Genomic DNA, 18538 nt, shown 5'->3' with positions numbered 1-18538 from the left:
CATAATTCCTTGCTTTAAAAAGATCAAGAGAGAGAATGAATAGAAAAAAATGAAAGCCTGTTTTGCATGGTTTCCAAACCTTGGATCCTAATCCAAACCTCCTGTAATTTAAAAAGCAGAAGAAATACACAGCACAGGTATCTTGGCTGACTGAATCAAGGGTGAAGTTTAATGGTGTCTTGCTCAGAGCCAACTTTAGGACAGTGCCAACCGTTTCCTTTATTGAAAGAGGTCCCCAACACATACAGCATATCTAACACCCAGTTTCCCCTATGATGCCCACCCATTTTCCAAGAAAACCAATCTGAAGTCTTCTGGTTATCAAGGGGACTCCAAAATATAAAAACTAGCTCCTTTTTGCCTCTCACCAGCTGATTACTCTGATTGCTGAAAGCCATTTGACTTTAACCATCCCACATCTGACAGTAGCAGATGGCCACCAGTCTTTTGCCCAAACAACCCCTAAATTATACCAACAGGAACATTAAAATTGGTAATAAACTGTCCTTCCCCTCACCAGAGAGAGGAAAGGACTGTTGCAGCATGTCTTTGGGCTACAAATGAGTGGTGTTGTGTCTATTTGCCAGACAGCCTGCTCTTGTCTCACCTGCAGCACACCTGGCCCACAAATCTCATTTATTTTCAGGAGAGAAACCCTAGTCGGCTATTCTTCTCCACGAAACATTTACATAGCTGAAAGCCTTGGTTGTTTTGCAGTGCCAAATTGCTCATAGCACGGGAGTCTCTGTGGCCACCCGCATTATATTCAAGTGCACAAATGAGCCAAGAAGCTTTGCATAAATAACTTGGTAAAATTTGCTGAGATGCTGCTGTATTTCTGCATGACAAGTTCATTATTGTTTGGCCCCAGCTTATGCTGATGTAAAGTGAAAAAGAAAAGAGAGAGAGTCTTCATATTTACATTAATTTCATTTTATTTAATAAAAAACAGTATCAGATTAAAAATACAAACACTTTGGGTGATTATCCAGCGTTTTCCCCTGTGTGCCTCGTAGAGCTCAAACCAAGGATTGGGAAAAAAAAACAAAAAACAAAAAATAACACCAATTTTGGCCGGAGCTGTAAAATAATGTTGCACCAATTAAATTACACCAAATATATTATTATACCTTTGAAATGGCTTTCAGACCAATAAATAAAAAAAGACAAATTCAAATAAAAAAGTCAACTTTGTATTACAAAAAAATTAAATAAAAATCACAACACTAATAATAACAATGTGCAGTCAAGTTTTTTTCTTCTCTTCTAGGAATGATAACATGCCAGTAAACATGTAACATGCCAGTAACATGCCAGTAAATCCCTACGTAACATTTCCAGTTTGGCAGCAAGCAGTCACTCATTCATTCACATTTGTACACAAGGAAGCAGGCCTGGGCAAAAGCCTAGGTAGATATGAGCCTTCAGAGTGCTTCTTAGTGCCCTGCAACAGCCAGTTGAGTTCCCTTCCCTTCATCTTGGAAACTATATAAAGCAATTAAAGGTTTAGCACCAGATCTGCAAGGAAGGTGTCAATCAGCGTAACCCCACTGAAGTCATGCTCCATTATGTCAACACAACAGCACTGGTTTACACCTGCTGAAGATCTGGCTCTTATGCTCTGAGGCACAAGTTAAAAGCCATGGCTGTAAAGCACATCCATGTTTCAGAACTGCCATGGAAACTGTATCAAGTTGTTTTAAATGCAGCACAACAAACTTGTTAACTGAATACACTGCAAAACAGGGTATTGGTTTCAGATGGGCTAAAAGAGCACATACAGGCCCTGCGAGAAGACAGGACATTTGAGTATCATAGAAAGGTATCCATCGACAGAGAAATGACCTGAAGCTGCCCTTCTTGAGCAAATGAACAGTGAGTCTAATTTCACTTTACTGCCTGAGAGCACATCTGTCATAGATTTTTCATGGGTACTGATGCCATTTACTCCAGGGCCAAATTTGGTCCAGTGTTTCACAATAAGGAAAGGTTCTCTGTAGACTCAGATGAGCTGATAGAGGAAACTAAAGTTAATTCATCTTTACGCTGGATTTTCCAGTTGATTTCTAGGAGCAAATGGCAGACTTAGGTGCCATGACACACCAAATAAGGAATTTGCAAGTTGGGAAACAAGAAGTGAAATAGCTCCTTGCCCCTGTTTCCAACCATTTATGGGTTATTCTTGATTCTCCAAGAATCCCCAATGGAACTTGATACCCATTCCTCATGATCTCCAGGATTTTGGACACAGCGGGCCAAATTCTGCTTTTAGTTGTAATTACAAGGTAGGAGAACAGTTTGCCTCATGCTCCTCTGTTCTGGGTATATGTGCACACACAAATTTTAGAGCTGCGGATCATTTGACATCATAGGCTGAATGAAATCTGCCATTTATTCACAACAGTGCACCTCCAAGAAAGCCAAGGGCTATGTGCTCATGCAAATGAGACTGAAAGGGGCCTTAAGATTCCAGTTTGCCCAGGCCTGTCAAACACACAGTGCCTTTCTAACATAGGCTTACATTCAGGTAATCCAGTAGACCCATGTGGTACCTTTATGGGAGCTGAAGCCTTCAGTCTAGATATTTAGATATGTCTAAGAACACATACACATATCCTTCTCCTTTTTTTCAAATTGATATTACCGCACATGCAGTACCAGCTACACTGCACATAGAGGCCTGCAGTTTTACACTAACACTGTTATCAAATCTACCATCCTCATTTCATTGTTCCATCCTTTCTGCTCCATTACTACCTACTTAGAAACATTTTCCTTTGGAGAAAGGCACATTCCCACCAACTTTCTGACCTCTATCCATTTCCTACATGCTACAACCTTTTTTTAGCTAACATCCTGACAGCAAACTACCTGTCACCCTCAGATACTACAAGCTAATAGCAAGGTGGTACCATTTGCTGACAGTGACTGAACTCTAGATTGCAAGGTTAGTTAACCCTTGAGACAGTCTGTTAGATCTACCTTGCTCTGGACATTCATCTGGCTGGCAATTTGGAAAAAGTCACAAATCAAACATACAGGTTGAAATGCTTTTAAAAGCTGCTTATAATGTTCATGTCCTTTCACTTCCCATTATCACTTCTGTCATTGCATTTTTGGCTGGCAGGAGTGGTAGCTGGAAAAGATTTGGGGGCCTCCTGCTCAGTGAAGAGCAATACCTACGGGAAGAACCAAATCTGAATGCCTAGCTCCCCCGCTTGTCCATGTCCATCACATGAGGTTATACTGGGGTGACCCTCTCAAATTATCTGTCCCAGAATGGGTTCAGAACCTCTCAGGTCTCCCTGCTAGAAGTCTCCTGCATAATGCATGCCAAAGATTCTCAATGTGCAATTTCTGTACCCAGATTAAAAACTTCAGGGGAAAATAAAGGTTCTCTTTCTAAAAGAGATCAAAATTGACTTGAAGAACTCAGCTCATCTCTTGATAGAACCGATCTAATACTAATTACAAACCTACAAACCACTCAAAATGTGTGTGCCTCACTTCCAGTTTGAATTTTATCCAACTAACTTTGAGCCATTAGATCTCGATGCTTTCATCACATTCACAAAGACCACAGGTTTTCTCTGGGTAGCTAGGTAATATTTTGAGGAAACAAAACTAGAGAAGTGTGAGATGACTTTGGGGTTATTTTACACTTTGCTATGAATTCAGCTGTGTAGGTACAATCAGGTCCTTTGAAGGAAAACCTACCACTGTCAGCAAAAACAGTAACCGGGCTTACTCCAACATAAAGGTACTCAGAACAACTCCCCTCCCTCCCTTTCCATCTTCCCTCTGCTAGTTGAGCTTGTTGCAGATCTCTAGGGCTTTCTTGTAGACCTGAGTCACATCATCCATGTCTGCGAGAAGGGAAAAACTGCTGTCCCCCAGACGGTTGCGATAACGTTTTAGGTACTGTGGCCGTGGGCGGTTCTGAAGTCCTTCAAAGTCTTGGATCTGGAGGAAATTTTCAGCAGAGACACAGCTCCTTATCCTCTGTCTGTTTGGCCTATTCTCTTGCAAATCCAGCAAATCAAAGGAGTCACTGGACAAAATACTGTCATCACTAATCACGCTGGAAGGGCGACTGTAACTTCGAGGTAACCCATCCCCAGGCAGGACCACTTCTTCCATGGCCTCCAGCGTTGGTGTATCAGGGCTAATCAAAGCAGATTCAGTGCTGCTTGTAGAATACTTGCTGTTATGTTTTAGGATGCCCTTACGCCTGCAAGAATGGCTAAAAGACCCATTTCTGGATGGCTCTGTGACCCCTGGAGAAATGTCACTGTTTACTGTCTCATCATTATTGTCCAAGAGTTCAGAAGATTCACTTCGTTCTGGAGAGGAGTAATAGCCAGACTCTCTCTGCTGAGTCTTCTTTAAGATTCCTTTTTTTGGCATTAATGAAGACTGCTTAGTGCCATACTTGCCTGCTACCTCTCCCTCTACAACACTTTTAATGGCTACACCAGTTCTACACAACTCTTGCTCCAACTTAAAAGTGGAGGGTAACACTGGGCTGACCACTCCTTCAATGAACCCTGCACTGTGAGATCGATGTTCACTGTTGCTCCTTTTCTTCAGGATGCCTTTGGGTCTCTTGGAGGTGGGTTTAGATGCATTTTCAGCTCCTCCTTCCTGGATGGACTGTGCAATGTCATTTTCCTTTTTTGATTTCTTCAGAGACCTTTGTCTCTCTAGTGTGACTTCAGGACCTTTGGGCTTAGAAAGGCACTTAATTTTGGCCTCAGTCTCTGGTTGGAGGCCAGTGGAACGGTGATGCCAATCAATGAACCTCGCCAGCAATGGGGACTCAGAGTCCCTCATGGCATCACAGTCACAAACACTACTCTTGTAGCCCCAGTTAACCCACCAGTGATTGGCAATGTCTTCAATGGTTGCTCGGCGTTCAGGGTTCACCATCAGCATCCATCTAATAAGACCACGAGCATCTACGGACAAAGAATGGAATATAAAATATTTAAAATAGAAACACTGTTGTTTTCATGAGTTTAAAATGGAAATGTCAAGCCAATCAAATGAACAAAAATAATGCTTCTCACTACAGGAAAAGTTTAAGGGGGTAAGGCTTTGGCCATCAGTCAACTTTGGGAATTGCATTTGAATATTATTTCTTATCAGAATTATATGAACCACCCAGGGAAATATACACCGGGTCATCAAAGTAATTAATATTGGTACTGTTAAATCAATGAATAGTTCTATATTACTGAAGGAAGTCACTGATCACTGACCTTTCTATCAACTCTGCTTATCATAAAACTTGGAGGAAAACAAAAGGGAATTGGGATATTTTAAATGATCTACATATTACTGCTTCTATATTTATTTTTTTTCCAAAAAAATGTAGCTGTAGCCTTCTGAATATTTTAAAGGCATATTTTTGTAAAGAGAGCAACCAGGCAGGAGAAAATGGAAAGAGGTGGCAAACAAACGATGCAAGATAAATAACCAGTTAAATATAATAATATGAGTAGGGTTAAATATAATAATGTGCGTATTAATAAAGTGTTCAATTAATGTGTTATCCCCTAAGTAGAAGTAACTGTGAAAATAGCGGTATTTAATTCAGATTTTGGACTGGCTTCTTGGATAAGAGACTGCTTCCCTCTGACCATTCATCTTCTCTCTGCTTGTGATATACTACAGCATAGTTAGAGTAGAGGACTGATCTGTACCAGTATGTTGTATCAGTTTACAGCTTGTCTGAACAATTCCACTTGCAATAGCTAACAGATTTCCACTGTCATAGATCTAGTTAAAAGAGCCTGTTAAAGCTTCCCCAAGGCAATAAAATCTATCTGCTATAAAACTTTCATTTCAAAAGGGCTTTTGGTAAATGCTGTACCCAGATGGGAATTGATAGCAGATGAAGTCAGTAGGGGAATGAGGGATTCTTTTTCTTAGTCATTCTAATGTGACACCAAAACATGTTGGAAGAGGCAGGGTAAACCCTCCATTCTGAACTCTTGTCAGCTCAATACATTACCCTCGCTCTTTTTATATACCTGAGGTCTGTGTTGGCTCACGATATTCTCCACTGCTGATCTGCCTGATGAGATTTTTGTGATCAAAGCCGTCAAAGGGCATCGTTCCATAAACCAGAGTGTAAAGCAATACACCAAGGGCCCAGCTGTCAACCTGAAATACAGAGACAATGCATGTAAAAGCTAGGAAAGTTGATCTCCACCATTCTCCAAACTATTAGCACCACAAGAGCAGCCTCAAGTCCAGCTGTGCTTTCTTATGGCATACAGGTATCTAACATCTGACAAGCCATAAGCAAAGCAATTGAAAGCAAATGAGGGCAGCCTGAGAACTATCAATATGAGAGAGAATCACTCTAGCCCACATGTACTAGCACAAGGCACTATCATCAAAGGCAAGTCATTCTCATACCACGACCAAAAATCTAATCCTTCTTACCTCTGGGCCTCTGTAAGGTCGTCCATTAACTATTTCAGGAGAAGCGTACAGTGGGCTTCCACAAAAGGTCTGTAGAAACTTGTCTTTGTGATAAAGGTTGGAGAGTCCAAAATCAGCTATCTGCAAAGACAGTTACACAAGGCTTCTGTAGCATTAACAATCTTTTAATAAAATAGAAAATTCCTTATCAGGAAAGACTTAGCTATGCTTGACCCTGCTCTAGGGTAGGGATCTCGACTTGGATAATCTCTCAAGTTCCCTTCCTAACCCCCTTTTCTGTGATTTTACAACATTTCTCTCTAATTATATTCTAGAGAGGGAGAAGGATTCCCAGGTTAAATCCTTCAGATTAGGAACAAGGACACTTGGGTTCTATTCTCAGTCAAGTCACTGACTAACTGACTGCGTAACCATCAGTCGTCCAGGATGAATTGCAAATGTTTGCAAAGACAATCTTATGCCTTAGAAGGCACTGGGCCTATTTGCCATCTAATGCTGTTCATTGTGTATAATCATTAATATCAAGGGAAAGCAATACACGCTCTTGTGCTTGCAAGCCTAGAGCCAGGACCTTTAAATTCAGCAGGAGGAGTGAGGCAGGAATGTCATAGGAAACCAAGTGTAAGTTTACAGAAGAAAGGGATTTTTAAAATCATCTAGAACTTCTAAATTATCTGGAAGCGGGAGAGTGAGGTACTCACTAACTGTTCCAGATTCAGGGACTCCACACTGAGGAATCTGAGTTGTTAAACAAACAAGATGTCTATCATGAGATAATAAACACAAGTCTGGTTCCTAACTGGAAACAATGGGCCCAAATCCGGCTTTCCCAACACAAGTAAAACTCCCCTTGAGACTGTTAGGAATTTTGCCCATATAGGAATTGCAGGATTAAGTCCAAAAGGTTGTTTACTTCAGTTCTCTGCTCTTGTTCTTATAAAACAAAGGCTGAGAAGAGCAACACTAAATACTCCTACAACCTCTGAATGTCCTTTGTTTCTGTAGCGTAAGGCAGCACATCTCAATTTTAATCTTGTTTAAAACCAAAACATTTCTATTTTCCAAAAGATGCTTTTATTATGTATAACAAAAGTTATACGTAAAAGATGTAAAGCGCATGCATAAAAAAAGTATTATCAATTTATAGCTATAAGAGACAGGAGTTTTCTATTGGGTTTTCCTCACCTTATTCAGGTGTTTTATACCAGAAAGAAATTAAAACCTAGGAAGAAGTAGTGATTAATTGATATCACAACAGAAAAGTCAAGAAAAGACAAAGTGATCAGAAAGGAAAGGGATTTACCAACAGCATCATTCACTCCTGGCTTTTTAAAATGTGTATCATCATTGCTGCTAATACCTTTCTACCTGCATATCTAGCGAAGTCTTGGGAGACATAAAGTCTTTGTCTCTATTAACTATCTAGACTCCTACTACACCAAAAAAATGACAATCAAGATCAAAAATAAAAGAAAGCCGGTGAGGTATAGTCAGGAGATACAGATTTTCTTTCTTTTACCGCAAAATAGCAAACTCTGTGTGCGTGTGTGTGCGCGCGTGTGAGAGAGAGTGTGCTTGCTTATTTATTTATTTATTTATGTTTTTAAAATTTCACATAATTTTTTAAGGCACAGAGCAAATATAGGATTTCACGCTTCACACTTTCACACTCTCCTACTTTGATGTCCTGCATTTGCAGGTGTTCTGCTGACAATTTGGACTCATAATATCTGGCACAAAGAGCAGCCGATTCCTGTTCATTAATGTTAATTCATCTCACCATGACCCACTCATAGTTTGAATTTATTCAATCCCCCAAATAGGGTATTATCAACCCAGGACAGAAAACTCAACCCTTAAATAAATGTGGTTTGTAAAATCTTCATTGTATGGCTGGAATGTCATTGAAAACAGCTGGTGTACAATTGCAGTCTGCAAACATATTCTCATGGCTCAGATTGCACTTAATTGCCCTAAATTCCATTTTCTTATCAAGTCACCCAGACTGGCTTGCAGGAAGTTGGTTTTAAGTCTTATGAAGTGTGCCCTGTCAATCAGGGGAAGAATGGGATCGTTTCAGTGCTAAAACTTTGTGCTGGCCATTGAGTTTTATTTTAGTTCCGGATGCAGCTAAGACAGAGGCAAACACTGCACAGTATGCTTCCTTAAGAAAATATATTCCCTTAACACCATGGAATCTGTAAAATGCATGTAGATGTGCATGAATATATATAGAGATACACATACCATTCTTCACACTAAGAAACTCTCAGACTTGGACATTCATGTTTTCATTTTGACCATTCAGGAAAAGAGTATTTATGTTACAGTCCACTCCCATACTCACAGACTGATGTTTATCAGCTTTTCCCATTAAAACTGTCATGCCCCCCCCCAAACAAGATTAATAGAAGCCAACATTACTTCATGTTCTTGGCACTTAAATGGAACTAAGGCATCAAGTCAAAAAACTTCCTAAATTGGGAGGAGCTGGGAAGTGGAATTTATTCCCTTCGCTTCAGGAGGTATATGTTTCATATTTACTGTTAGCTATGGTAAATCAGATGTAATTGTGTTGCTTGATATAAGTTTGGACTGTAAATTCCACGAAGTTTGCACTCATGGAAATTGCCAGTTTTACACTACTTAAGAATCTGACTCTTTGTACTTCCAGATAGACAAATAATCAGGTCTCTCCAAGCAAATGAAACTTATGTGCAGTGGGTGAGACTTCCAGCAAGGTAAATCCCAATTACATATACTTACTGCGTATATATGAAACCCTCATGGGTTTTTAGTGGCTAGTCTGATTGGTGTCCCCTTACCAGCCCAAGAGAAAGCGTAGTTAGCAGGATTATGTTACTACTATACTTGCATTTTTCTCTCCTTCTATCACTTCAGGGTGGATCATATAGTTTACTTCAAGCTGTGCTAGGCATCTCTTTTAGGTGTGATTCCCAGCCCAGGAGCCGCCACAGCCCTACCGTGAGCAGGGAGGTTTTCTCTCCAGCGCACCAGGCTACATGCCAGTGGCCTCCCCTGGGGGTAGGCTGTGGGATGGGGGCAGAGGCACAGCGTTCGGATAAGCTGGCAAAAGGAACTGATTCCCTGGCTGCAGTACTGTGCAGCAGTTTCTCTCCAGCTCACCGCATGCAGGATTTTGGCACTAGAGAGGAGCTGCAGGGCTGCACTGTAACCACACCAGCCATCATCATGCTAAACTGCAGGAGCTACAAGTTAATGGGAGGAACTATACCCTCACCCCGCTGCTGTTTCTTTAACTAAATTCACACCTGCAATGAACCAAAACCTAACAGCCTACCATCCTCTGTCCCTGTAAAACTAATGGTGAGAAGATGGTGCCACCAGAAAGCTTTTAAGACCACCAAAGGCAGATGCCTAAAGTAGGTGTGAAACTCTTCCTGAATGTAACTTTCTAATTCACCAACTCAGAGGAGCTCTTTTGGTCCTTTAGCCCTGCTCTCTTTGCTTTTGTGCTACGATTATGAAAGATGATATCCTCTGGATGGTATAAAAATGTCAGGGAGAGACTGCTTTGCTGCTGTGCTGGTGTGGCAGCAGCTGTATCTCCCCATGGGAATCCAGGGCAAGCAGAGGGGGCAGCTCTGAGTCACCTAGAGCTGGAGGGTGGAAAGAAGAAAGTGGTGGGAGCTGAAAGCAGAACAGAGTAATTTTAAGCTGATCTGTGCTGTTAGTAGCTGGCACATGAATATGAGGAAGGAGAGGCGTATATATGTGGCAGAGTCCCTAATTTCACTGCCATGTTATTTAAATATTTGTTTTAAGTATGTGGCACTATAAATAAGGCAAGAAAGCAAATAACATTTTTCTACCCTGGGAGGCGGCAGTGTCTTGGGAAGGTTTAGTTTTAGGATTCTGCCCCACTGTTGTTCTCTACAGATAGACTAGTTCCCAGAAGAAACGTTCAGACTTGGGGTTTCGGTTAGATATGTGGGTGTACATCTGGGGAGAAAGACAAGGCACTGCTTGATTAATTGGCTGGGTGAACTCCTTGTACTCAACAAATCTGTGTGCATACTCAGTCTCACGAGTGCTTAAAACTCATTTTATTTGTTTGTGTTTGCTGCATTTAGCATAATAAACCATTAAATAATAATTTGCAGGAAATACTACCACGCACTCACTCAGTCCCTTGAAAACATGATTATGTAACACAGGTCAGCTCCCTCTAATCATCCTCCAGCTCCGGCCTGTGGACCTGCACAACTCTGCAAAACTTGTAAGTTTTTGTCAGCCTTTAGACACTGGTGTTTCCTACTTGCTGTGCTTCAATACGTGACTCTGTTTCCAGAGACTTTTGCTCACTGTTTAAACTAAAAAAAAAGCTGATTATTTCTCCGTACACTGCTCATCTGTTTCATGACCTACATGCAATTAGCTAAAATTTAAGAATGGTTCCAAATTTAACATTGTATTATTTAAAATGGCTCATGGACCTTTTTAGGCGAGATAATAATTTCTAATGGATTAATTGCGCTTTCTATTTCCTGCTCCGAAGGTACTGCTTAAGTTGCTACATATGGATCTACTTTTATGGGGTTTTTTTTCTCACATTACTATGGCATGTTTGTGTAAACCATAATGTATAGATAAATGGCTTCTTCAGAAATATGTATTTAATTATATGGTGCACCCAGGAACAAATGGATTCCTTCCATTTTTCCATTCTTAAAATCAATTTGTGAAGTTATAAGTGCTTTGTAAGCCATTGAATGAAATATAAATATAGGACTGGGAAAGTACAGATAAAACTATCACCCCATTTCTAGAAAATGTCTTCCACTGACTATTTGAAGTCTACCATCCATACCAAACCCTAAATTGGATATTTCTCTTTTACTGCCTGAATCAACTATATATAAATACTTTCAGAATCAGGACCTGAAAGATTTGCTTAGCTGCTAATAAATAGTTTACAGCTCCACACATGTTTCCTTGCCAATGGTTATTGTCTAGTGAAACAAAGAAAAAGTGGGAAACAAAATTCTATAGAAGTAACACAGAAACAACAATAACACATTCAGAGCTTCAGTATCAAAGCAAATAGTGTCAGTATGGTTAGCATCAAGTACTCAGAGCTGATGGAAAGGTGAAAAAAGAAAAAAAACATAGAAAATCATCTCTTGAAGTAATCCCAATGTAAGCGCTATTGCTAGTAAGATGTATGAAATACAAACTGCTTCCCAAGCTCGGTCTATTAGCTTCATGAGATCTTTTCTGGAAAGAGCTATCAGGAGACAGCAAGGCAGCTTGCAGCCACCTGTATGCGTATATCCATACCCAGGCATTCTTGCCTACTCATAGGCACACCTTACAGTTCGCAGTAACTGAGAAAAGTACTTGAGAATAGTAACTGAGAAAAGGCCGGAAACAGGCAAAATACCTATATGGCAGCTTAAACACACCTCAGTTCAGGAAAGACAAACCTTCAATAAAAAAATTAGTCCAAGTCATTGGACTAATGTGGGGAGTTGCAGCTAACAGAACTTCTTCATGTATTTCTTGAGTACCGCATTTACTTTAAACGACTGCAGCAGTACTTAAAATATTTAGGACTCAGTTGAAAAAGCTTGGTCCTCCCAAGGTCACCAAGAAAATACCACCTTCAATGGGATGGGCATGGATGCTAGTCCAGACTCCTGGTCACAAAAAAAAGGCCTGGCTCTATCTTGCAACAACCAACGGGTGAGTGAAGAGTTTATATGTTGGAGCCCTCTTTGGCAGTTTTTTCCTTTCATCTGTCCAACTTTCCCCAGTAGTGCCAGTCACTATGCTCACTATGATAGCTGAAATACATCTGTAGTTCTGAAGTCCCTCGGTCACCTAAATGGTCTGGACATAAATAAAAAAGCTAACTATCCCTGCCCCTTCCTCCTGCTCTCCCCAGCACAAAGATTAGGCTCTCATAAAAAAGACATAGGAGGAGGATCGAGTCTTTTGACAAAGCGCAGCCCCCTGGAGTCTTGGGAAAGTGATTGGTTTTGCATATGATGGCTACGCTTCTGAGGTCCATGCCATCACAGTTAGCAAATTCCCCAAATTCTTCTTTTCTCTCAAGAGTACTCTGATTAGCTGGGAAGATAGTTTGGTGCGTAATGTGGAAAGAAAGGTCATCCTGCCTGCGGAAGTCTGTTTCGTATACAATGTCCTATAAAGGCGACTTTTTGCTTTCAGCACCGCCGAAAACAGTTGAGCAGCTAGCGATACTTTTGGAACAGAAGTGGAGAGGTTCATTCTAATGCTGGATCTTAACAGCAAAATGTCCAAGTATTGCACAGGATGTGTCTTCTGTAAAAAAACCTATTTTTAGAGACCACATATTTACGTGTCTTTAATCCACTAGTTGATCCAAGTTAGCTTCTGTCATCAGTTTTACACAGATGGCAGCTACCATATGTTACTTTCCATTTCCATTGCACATCAGCTTAAAATGAAGACAATCTCGCCAGCGTAAAACCCAAAAAGCAGTGCACGCAGCCTTTCAGTGGAGACAAAATCAAAACCCAGGCTATTTAGAAGCTTGGCTACGGAGACAGTTCCTTCATAGCTTTGCTTTGTTAATTAAGCAAAGAGGCCCAGGAGCAGGCAGAAACTTCACCATCCCTCCCCCTGTGTTTGTTTGTCTACAGATCAGTGCTCCCAGCCACTTTCTCATCTAGCTGCCCAGACAGGCCTAAAGTTGAAAGTGAAACAGGTTCAGCCACCTGGAAACTTCACTAATCTCTGCATTATTTATCTTTGTGTTACAGCTATTAGGAAAAAAAGATGAAAAAGGGAAAAAAGGTCATTCCCATGCTTTCACTGGGGAGAAATGACATGGAAATGACATCACTGACATCACTATCCAAAGTATACGTTTGTGTCTGGAGTTCCAAGGCCATTTCCTAATGAAGCACATGTGCTTTACTAGGTTTATTTTGAAACTCTATTTGCTTATTTTCCAGACATGATCAAAAGGACATTCAGAGTGTACTGCAGGAGACACTTGAACCCTGTAGACCAGGAGAGTTTCTCCTAGCCTCGGCAACAGCCAGCAACAATACCATTTGTAAAATAAACCTGATTGCACAAAACGCTCTGCTGTTTTCTACCAGTAAATAGATATTGCTTCAGGAATCATGGCCCTTGGGTGGCAGGACAGGGCCTTCTCCCCCAAATTACACAAAGCTTCATTTAGTGTTTATGCCTAGTCATAAGTGGTGCTCTTTCCCCAAGCTCCAAACCCCTGAGTCTCTTGCCAGATGGTGTTGCTTAGTAGCTGTTGCCATAACACTGGCTCTTCTAATATCTTGGATAAAAGTGTTACAAAACATGCAAATCCATTCAGAGAAGCTGAGAGAACGAATCCTACCTTAATGTTAAAATTGTCATCAAGAAGGATGTTTTCCAATTTTAGGTCCCTGTGGACAACGCCATTCTGAAATAAGGAGGAAAAAACAGGGGAGAGAAGATGAGAAAATATGGGGCAAATTGAAGGTGAACTGGCAGGGTGGTCTTTGCACCCACATTTCAGGGCTGATTTCACTGTCATAACACTCACGGCCCAGTGACTAGTGACAGGAGATGTATTAGTCACTTGGTGTGTGGTTAAGAGAAGAATGACTGGAATCTGTCCTCCCACAAAGCCTGTAAAACAGCAGGGGGATTCTTTTCGGAACTTAATTCCAACTCGTATCCTACCCCCACTGTGTGAAAGCAATATATTCTTCCCAGGCACCAGAAAACAATATCTGTCAATGACGTTAGTCCTTACAAAAGCTCTCGTTCCTCCAGTGCACAGCCGCTTGGATCAGGGGAGCTATAATCCTAAAAGACTGTAAATGTTCGGGATGGAAACTCACAAGCTGGGTTTAGGTCAGAGCCTTCTTTAAAGAAATTTGGAAAACAATTAACTGTGCAGAGAAGGCCACTGTAGCTTTTCAGCACTGTGCAATGAGGACATTGCAAACCTCTCTTGCTTATCAGAATTCAAGCAGAGAATAAAATATTTGAGAATTGAAATAAAAAACTGTTAGCTGCTGGTTGCCTTTAGCCACGTGCACATCTACCTCTTTGCAATTGGTTCATAAGCAAAGACAAAGATAGCCAGTCAGTTACCTGTTTTTAATTGCGTAAATTGTCATTCTAGTGGGTGCTGTGATGGATGAAGACAATAGCAAAGGATTTTCCAGTGCTCCTACTACATCTGGAAAGTTACTTTTGCATATCTGGAGCGAGTACATGATGTTCAAATTTGAACACTTACACCTTTCTCTTGAATTTTCTTTTATATGTTTTATCTAAAGCTGCATACTTGCATATGCAAATTGCAAACTATCATTTAATTGAATGTATCATTAGCAGTAACGTTCTAGAAGTACTAGGGGTGCCATTTTTAGTTAATGTTGTCAATCGTTTCATGTCAGGAGAATAACTTCCAAAGCAAAAATTGGATGTATGGCTAGTATAAGGAGGCGCTGGTACAGGCCATAGCCCAACAAAACACCCCTGCTCTTTAAAAGCAAGCAGGGAACTGCTATCAGCAATTTTATTCAAGATCTCCTCTTGTACTGATACGATCACATGCTGTCATGCTTAATAATGAATGCTGTTGCCTCAGTCATGCTTTCAAATATGTAAGAGAGTATACAGTCTTCAAATACCCTTTTTTTAATATCAAATCCTTTGCTCACCTTGTGGCAGTAATGTACAGCAGAGACTATCTGTCGAAAGAAGTGTCTTGTCTCTCTTTCACTCAACCGCCGCCTCTCACTGATGTAATCATACAACTCTCCTTTACTTGCGTACTCCATGATGATCACAATCTTATCTTTATTTTCGAACACTGCGTAAGTCAAAAAAAGAAAATAAAAAGGTTGATCCAGTACATTTAAAAACTGATACTTCAGAGGGAGAAGAAGAATTAGGATGACTAAACAGATCCCTTGTCATCACTGCAGCCTAGAGAAATGTACTACCAATCCCACTGCAAAAAGTAAGTTCCAAAACTAATCTTTTCCAAAAGAAGATTACAACTTTCAAGATCAAGAGAAGGAAGCTGTGACTACCTTCACTTTCATATGGCTAGATGAAGAAAGGACTTCACCACTATAACATGGGGTCCCAGGGTGGAGAAGTCAACTTGCTCATAATGGGGTGAGGTGGGCTCTTGTGCCAGCGATGCCTGGATTCAGACTGGCTCCAACTGTCTAGTAGTCCTCTTGGGGCTATAGGAATCAGAAGCTATCACATCATTTGAAAAGGGTTAATAAAAGAGATAATAAACTCTGTCTTCAAGGACTGGCTGACACAGAATAGCCATCTGGCTGATCTGGAATGGCTGGTTTGCTTTCATCTTCCCTCAGAAACCAACAGAAGAACTGATGCTTGCATTCTTCTTGGGCACAACTCAGTGCAAGAGCATGGTGGGCACTGACACTGGAGCGAGCTGGGGCTGCAACTTGAATCCAAAGGCTGGCATCCAATCTCTTGTCAGCATGGCTCTGCACCCAATCTTGTGCACCTAACCCGTCCTTTAACTCAGTTATCTCATTACAGGGTAAGGTACTTACCAGATTGGGTGCCTCTGCCTCATGTTTCCTTGCATGCTGTAGACATGTCCTTTGCAACTTGCACAGAGCCAACAGCAATGCGCAGCTCCCACGTAAAGAGCACAAGCAACATTCATTTAATACACGTCATAACTTGACTGCTCCTTTGGGTACCTTGTGCCACATGCTGTCAAGGACTCCACTGGGCGTTGCAGATAAGTAAACACTTAAGCTAGCAAAATAGGCTGAGTAGGCTCAAATTGCCATAAAGCACTGGCTGCTAAATATTTTTTTCCCTTCTGACACTGAAAGTTCTCTGCAACTCACAGGAAACTTCCTGCACCTGCCGTAAATAACCACTGTTCACATTAAAACATAGTGATTTTCTTTCTCTTTTATTCTATGGCAGCAGCCTGCTGAGGCCAGGTCACACTGGCAACAAAGCTCCTGCAAATTAATGAGGTTATAGAGGTTATTACAAACGGATGCTAGTTTTAACCAGCCCTACTGGAGCGATGCTTTCCAATATCTCTTTAGCAAAGCTCAGCCAATAGTCCTTAGCGTTCGGAAAAAAAAAAAAAAAAGAAAACCACTTTAGTTTTTGCAGTGAAATGTGAAGCCACCCCTCTCAACACACAGATATTTGCTGCTCTTAGGCTTTGTCTCATGTCCTCTCACACCTTGTCACTCAATTCTGCAAGCCAAAGCCTCCGCAGTTCCCTCTGACACCCCTGAACCCCAGCCAAACAGCTCTGATAAAGGGGGGGAGTAAACAGCCAGATAAAATTGGCCGCTTACTCGTCTGCTGGCCTTACTGTACCCTGAAGCATAGACTCCTGCCAGCGATTACATCCTATGTGCATCCTCATTAACAATAAACTTCGGAAACTGGAAGAGCTGTCTCTGGATGGATTACACTTACAGTATCCTCTCCAAGAATGATAGATTGATATTCCCTGGGAAAAACTGAACGTATCCTGGGCTATATACTGAAGTGTTGTGATGTGTTACCAATGCAGCAGTAATGTGTATACTCTCATGTCTAAGCTTGGAAAGGGCTGCTAGCTAAAGAGTTGCTTAGGAAGGGAAAAGAAGTAGTTCCATTAAGCTGAGACAAAATGCTAAAAATGCTTTCATTCAAGAGATTTAATTAAAAAAACCAGCCAATTTAATGAGTTAGGGATTATTAAATCATCTGTGGATAGGTAAAATAGCCACACTGATCTCAAGGGTATCTCACAGGAGTGCACGCTCCAAGTGATACCAGGCAAGGACCATCCTGCGCTCAGGAGGACATCTGCCTTGCTAGATGGGCACAGATAGGCGAAAGGGGGTCCTTGGCCCTTCCCACCTCCATCTCCTGACTGCTGATGCCCTAGAAAGTGTTTGCTGTTACTGATGACAGTGATGTTCTCCTACAACGGGGCACTCTTCCAGTGCATGTTTCTCTGAAAGTTTTGCCTTCATCATTCAGTCATGTGAACCTTCTCAAATCGTCCTTGATATTCTGTATTTTCAAATTCCGATATCTAATTTCTCTAGACTAAAATGTGCCATATCAGTAACAGTCCTGATCCAGAAATATTTTCCTACATTTATACAGAAATGAAGCAGAGAGTATTTGGTTGGAGAAACATGCATTTAAAGGCATTCCCCATTGCAAATGTTCTTTGATGCCCCTCTAGCAAACTGAGATGATACTTTAAAGATTACATTTGGGAAATGATAAATCACTGTTCTGAATTTTGAATTTGTGTCACAAAAATACAATAGAATAAATGAGAATACAAACACCTCAGTATGTACACATCCTTTCTCTTCATGAGGGAGCATTATGACAAGGACACTACCCTTGGAAAGATACCCTAGATAACTCTACAGAGGCAGTCTCAGCATAATCGTATCTGAATGATTACAGAATTGAACAGTCATCCATCTCTTCACCAAGAGAAAAAAGGTGGAGGGAGAATCTTTCTTCTTAGAAAGGTGTGAGGAATATTTTTACAACTGAATCATTTCAGTTTAGAGCATACCCGTCCCATTAGCTGAATCTCATGAGAGGGTGTGTGGCTACTTTTTTCCAGAAAGAGAACTGAGTAGTAGACAAAAATGTCTTAAATGGGAGCTGCCACTGAAGGAGCTGGGAGTGGAAAGGCAATAGGATTTATGTCTACACACACACACACACACACACACACTTAAAAAGGAATTCAATGGTCAAAACAATCAGGCAGTGATGAGATGGTATTTTGGCAATTCTCAGAAGATCAGCCATGTATACCATGAATTTTTACAGCAGCAGTTAGGATGCCAGGCACGTTTCATACAGACACTTCTAAACTTCCCTTTTGAGCACAGTATGTAGTTGTATAAATATACGCTCCAAGAAAGCATTGTGGCCAGTGGCTGGGGGAAGAGAACAGGGTATTAATTAAAGGCTGGATTTACTTACTGCAAATAATAATGAGGTAATAAATATACTGCCCTGTTAACACCTGGGTTGTAACCTGCAG

General features: G+C 41.0%; 1 protein-coding gene across 2 annotated transcripts in view; it reads right to left on the bottom strand.

The window, feature by feature from the left end:
- Nucleotides 1–917: 917 nt before the first annotated feature.
- NUAK1 (NUAK family kinase 1) overlaps nt 918–18538 on the bottom strand; it is a 52200-nt gene continuing 34579 nt past the window's right edge. For both annotated transcript variants that reach the window (XM_068944093.1, XM_068944094.1), the window contains exons 3-7: nt 15168–15319; nt 13847–13912; nt 6454–6573; nt 6036–6168; nt 918–4958 (exon numbers count right to left, since the gene is read on the bottom strand). In XM_068944093.1, the coding sequence (XP_068800194.1) occupies nt 3805–4958; nt 6036–6168; nt 6454–6573; nt 13847–13912; nt 15168–15319 (1625 nt within the window). In that variant the 3' untranslated portion in view covers nt 918–3804. The remainder of the gene's footprint in view (nt 4959–6035; nt 6169–6453; nt 6574–13846; nt 13913–15167; nt 15320–18538) is intronic.

Source organism: Struthio camelus, chromosome 1 (assembly GCF_040807025.1).
Source record: "Struthio camelus isolate bStrCam1 chromosome 1, bStrCam1.hap1, whole genome shotgun sequence".
Classification (NCBI taxonomy): Eukaryota; Metazoa; Chordata; class Aves; order Struthioniformes; family Struthionidae; genus Struthio; species Struthio camelus.
The sequence above is the reverse complement of the archived record's forward strand: the minus strand, read 5'-3'. Positions and strand labels throughout refer to the sequence as shown.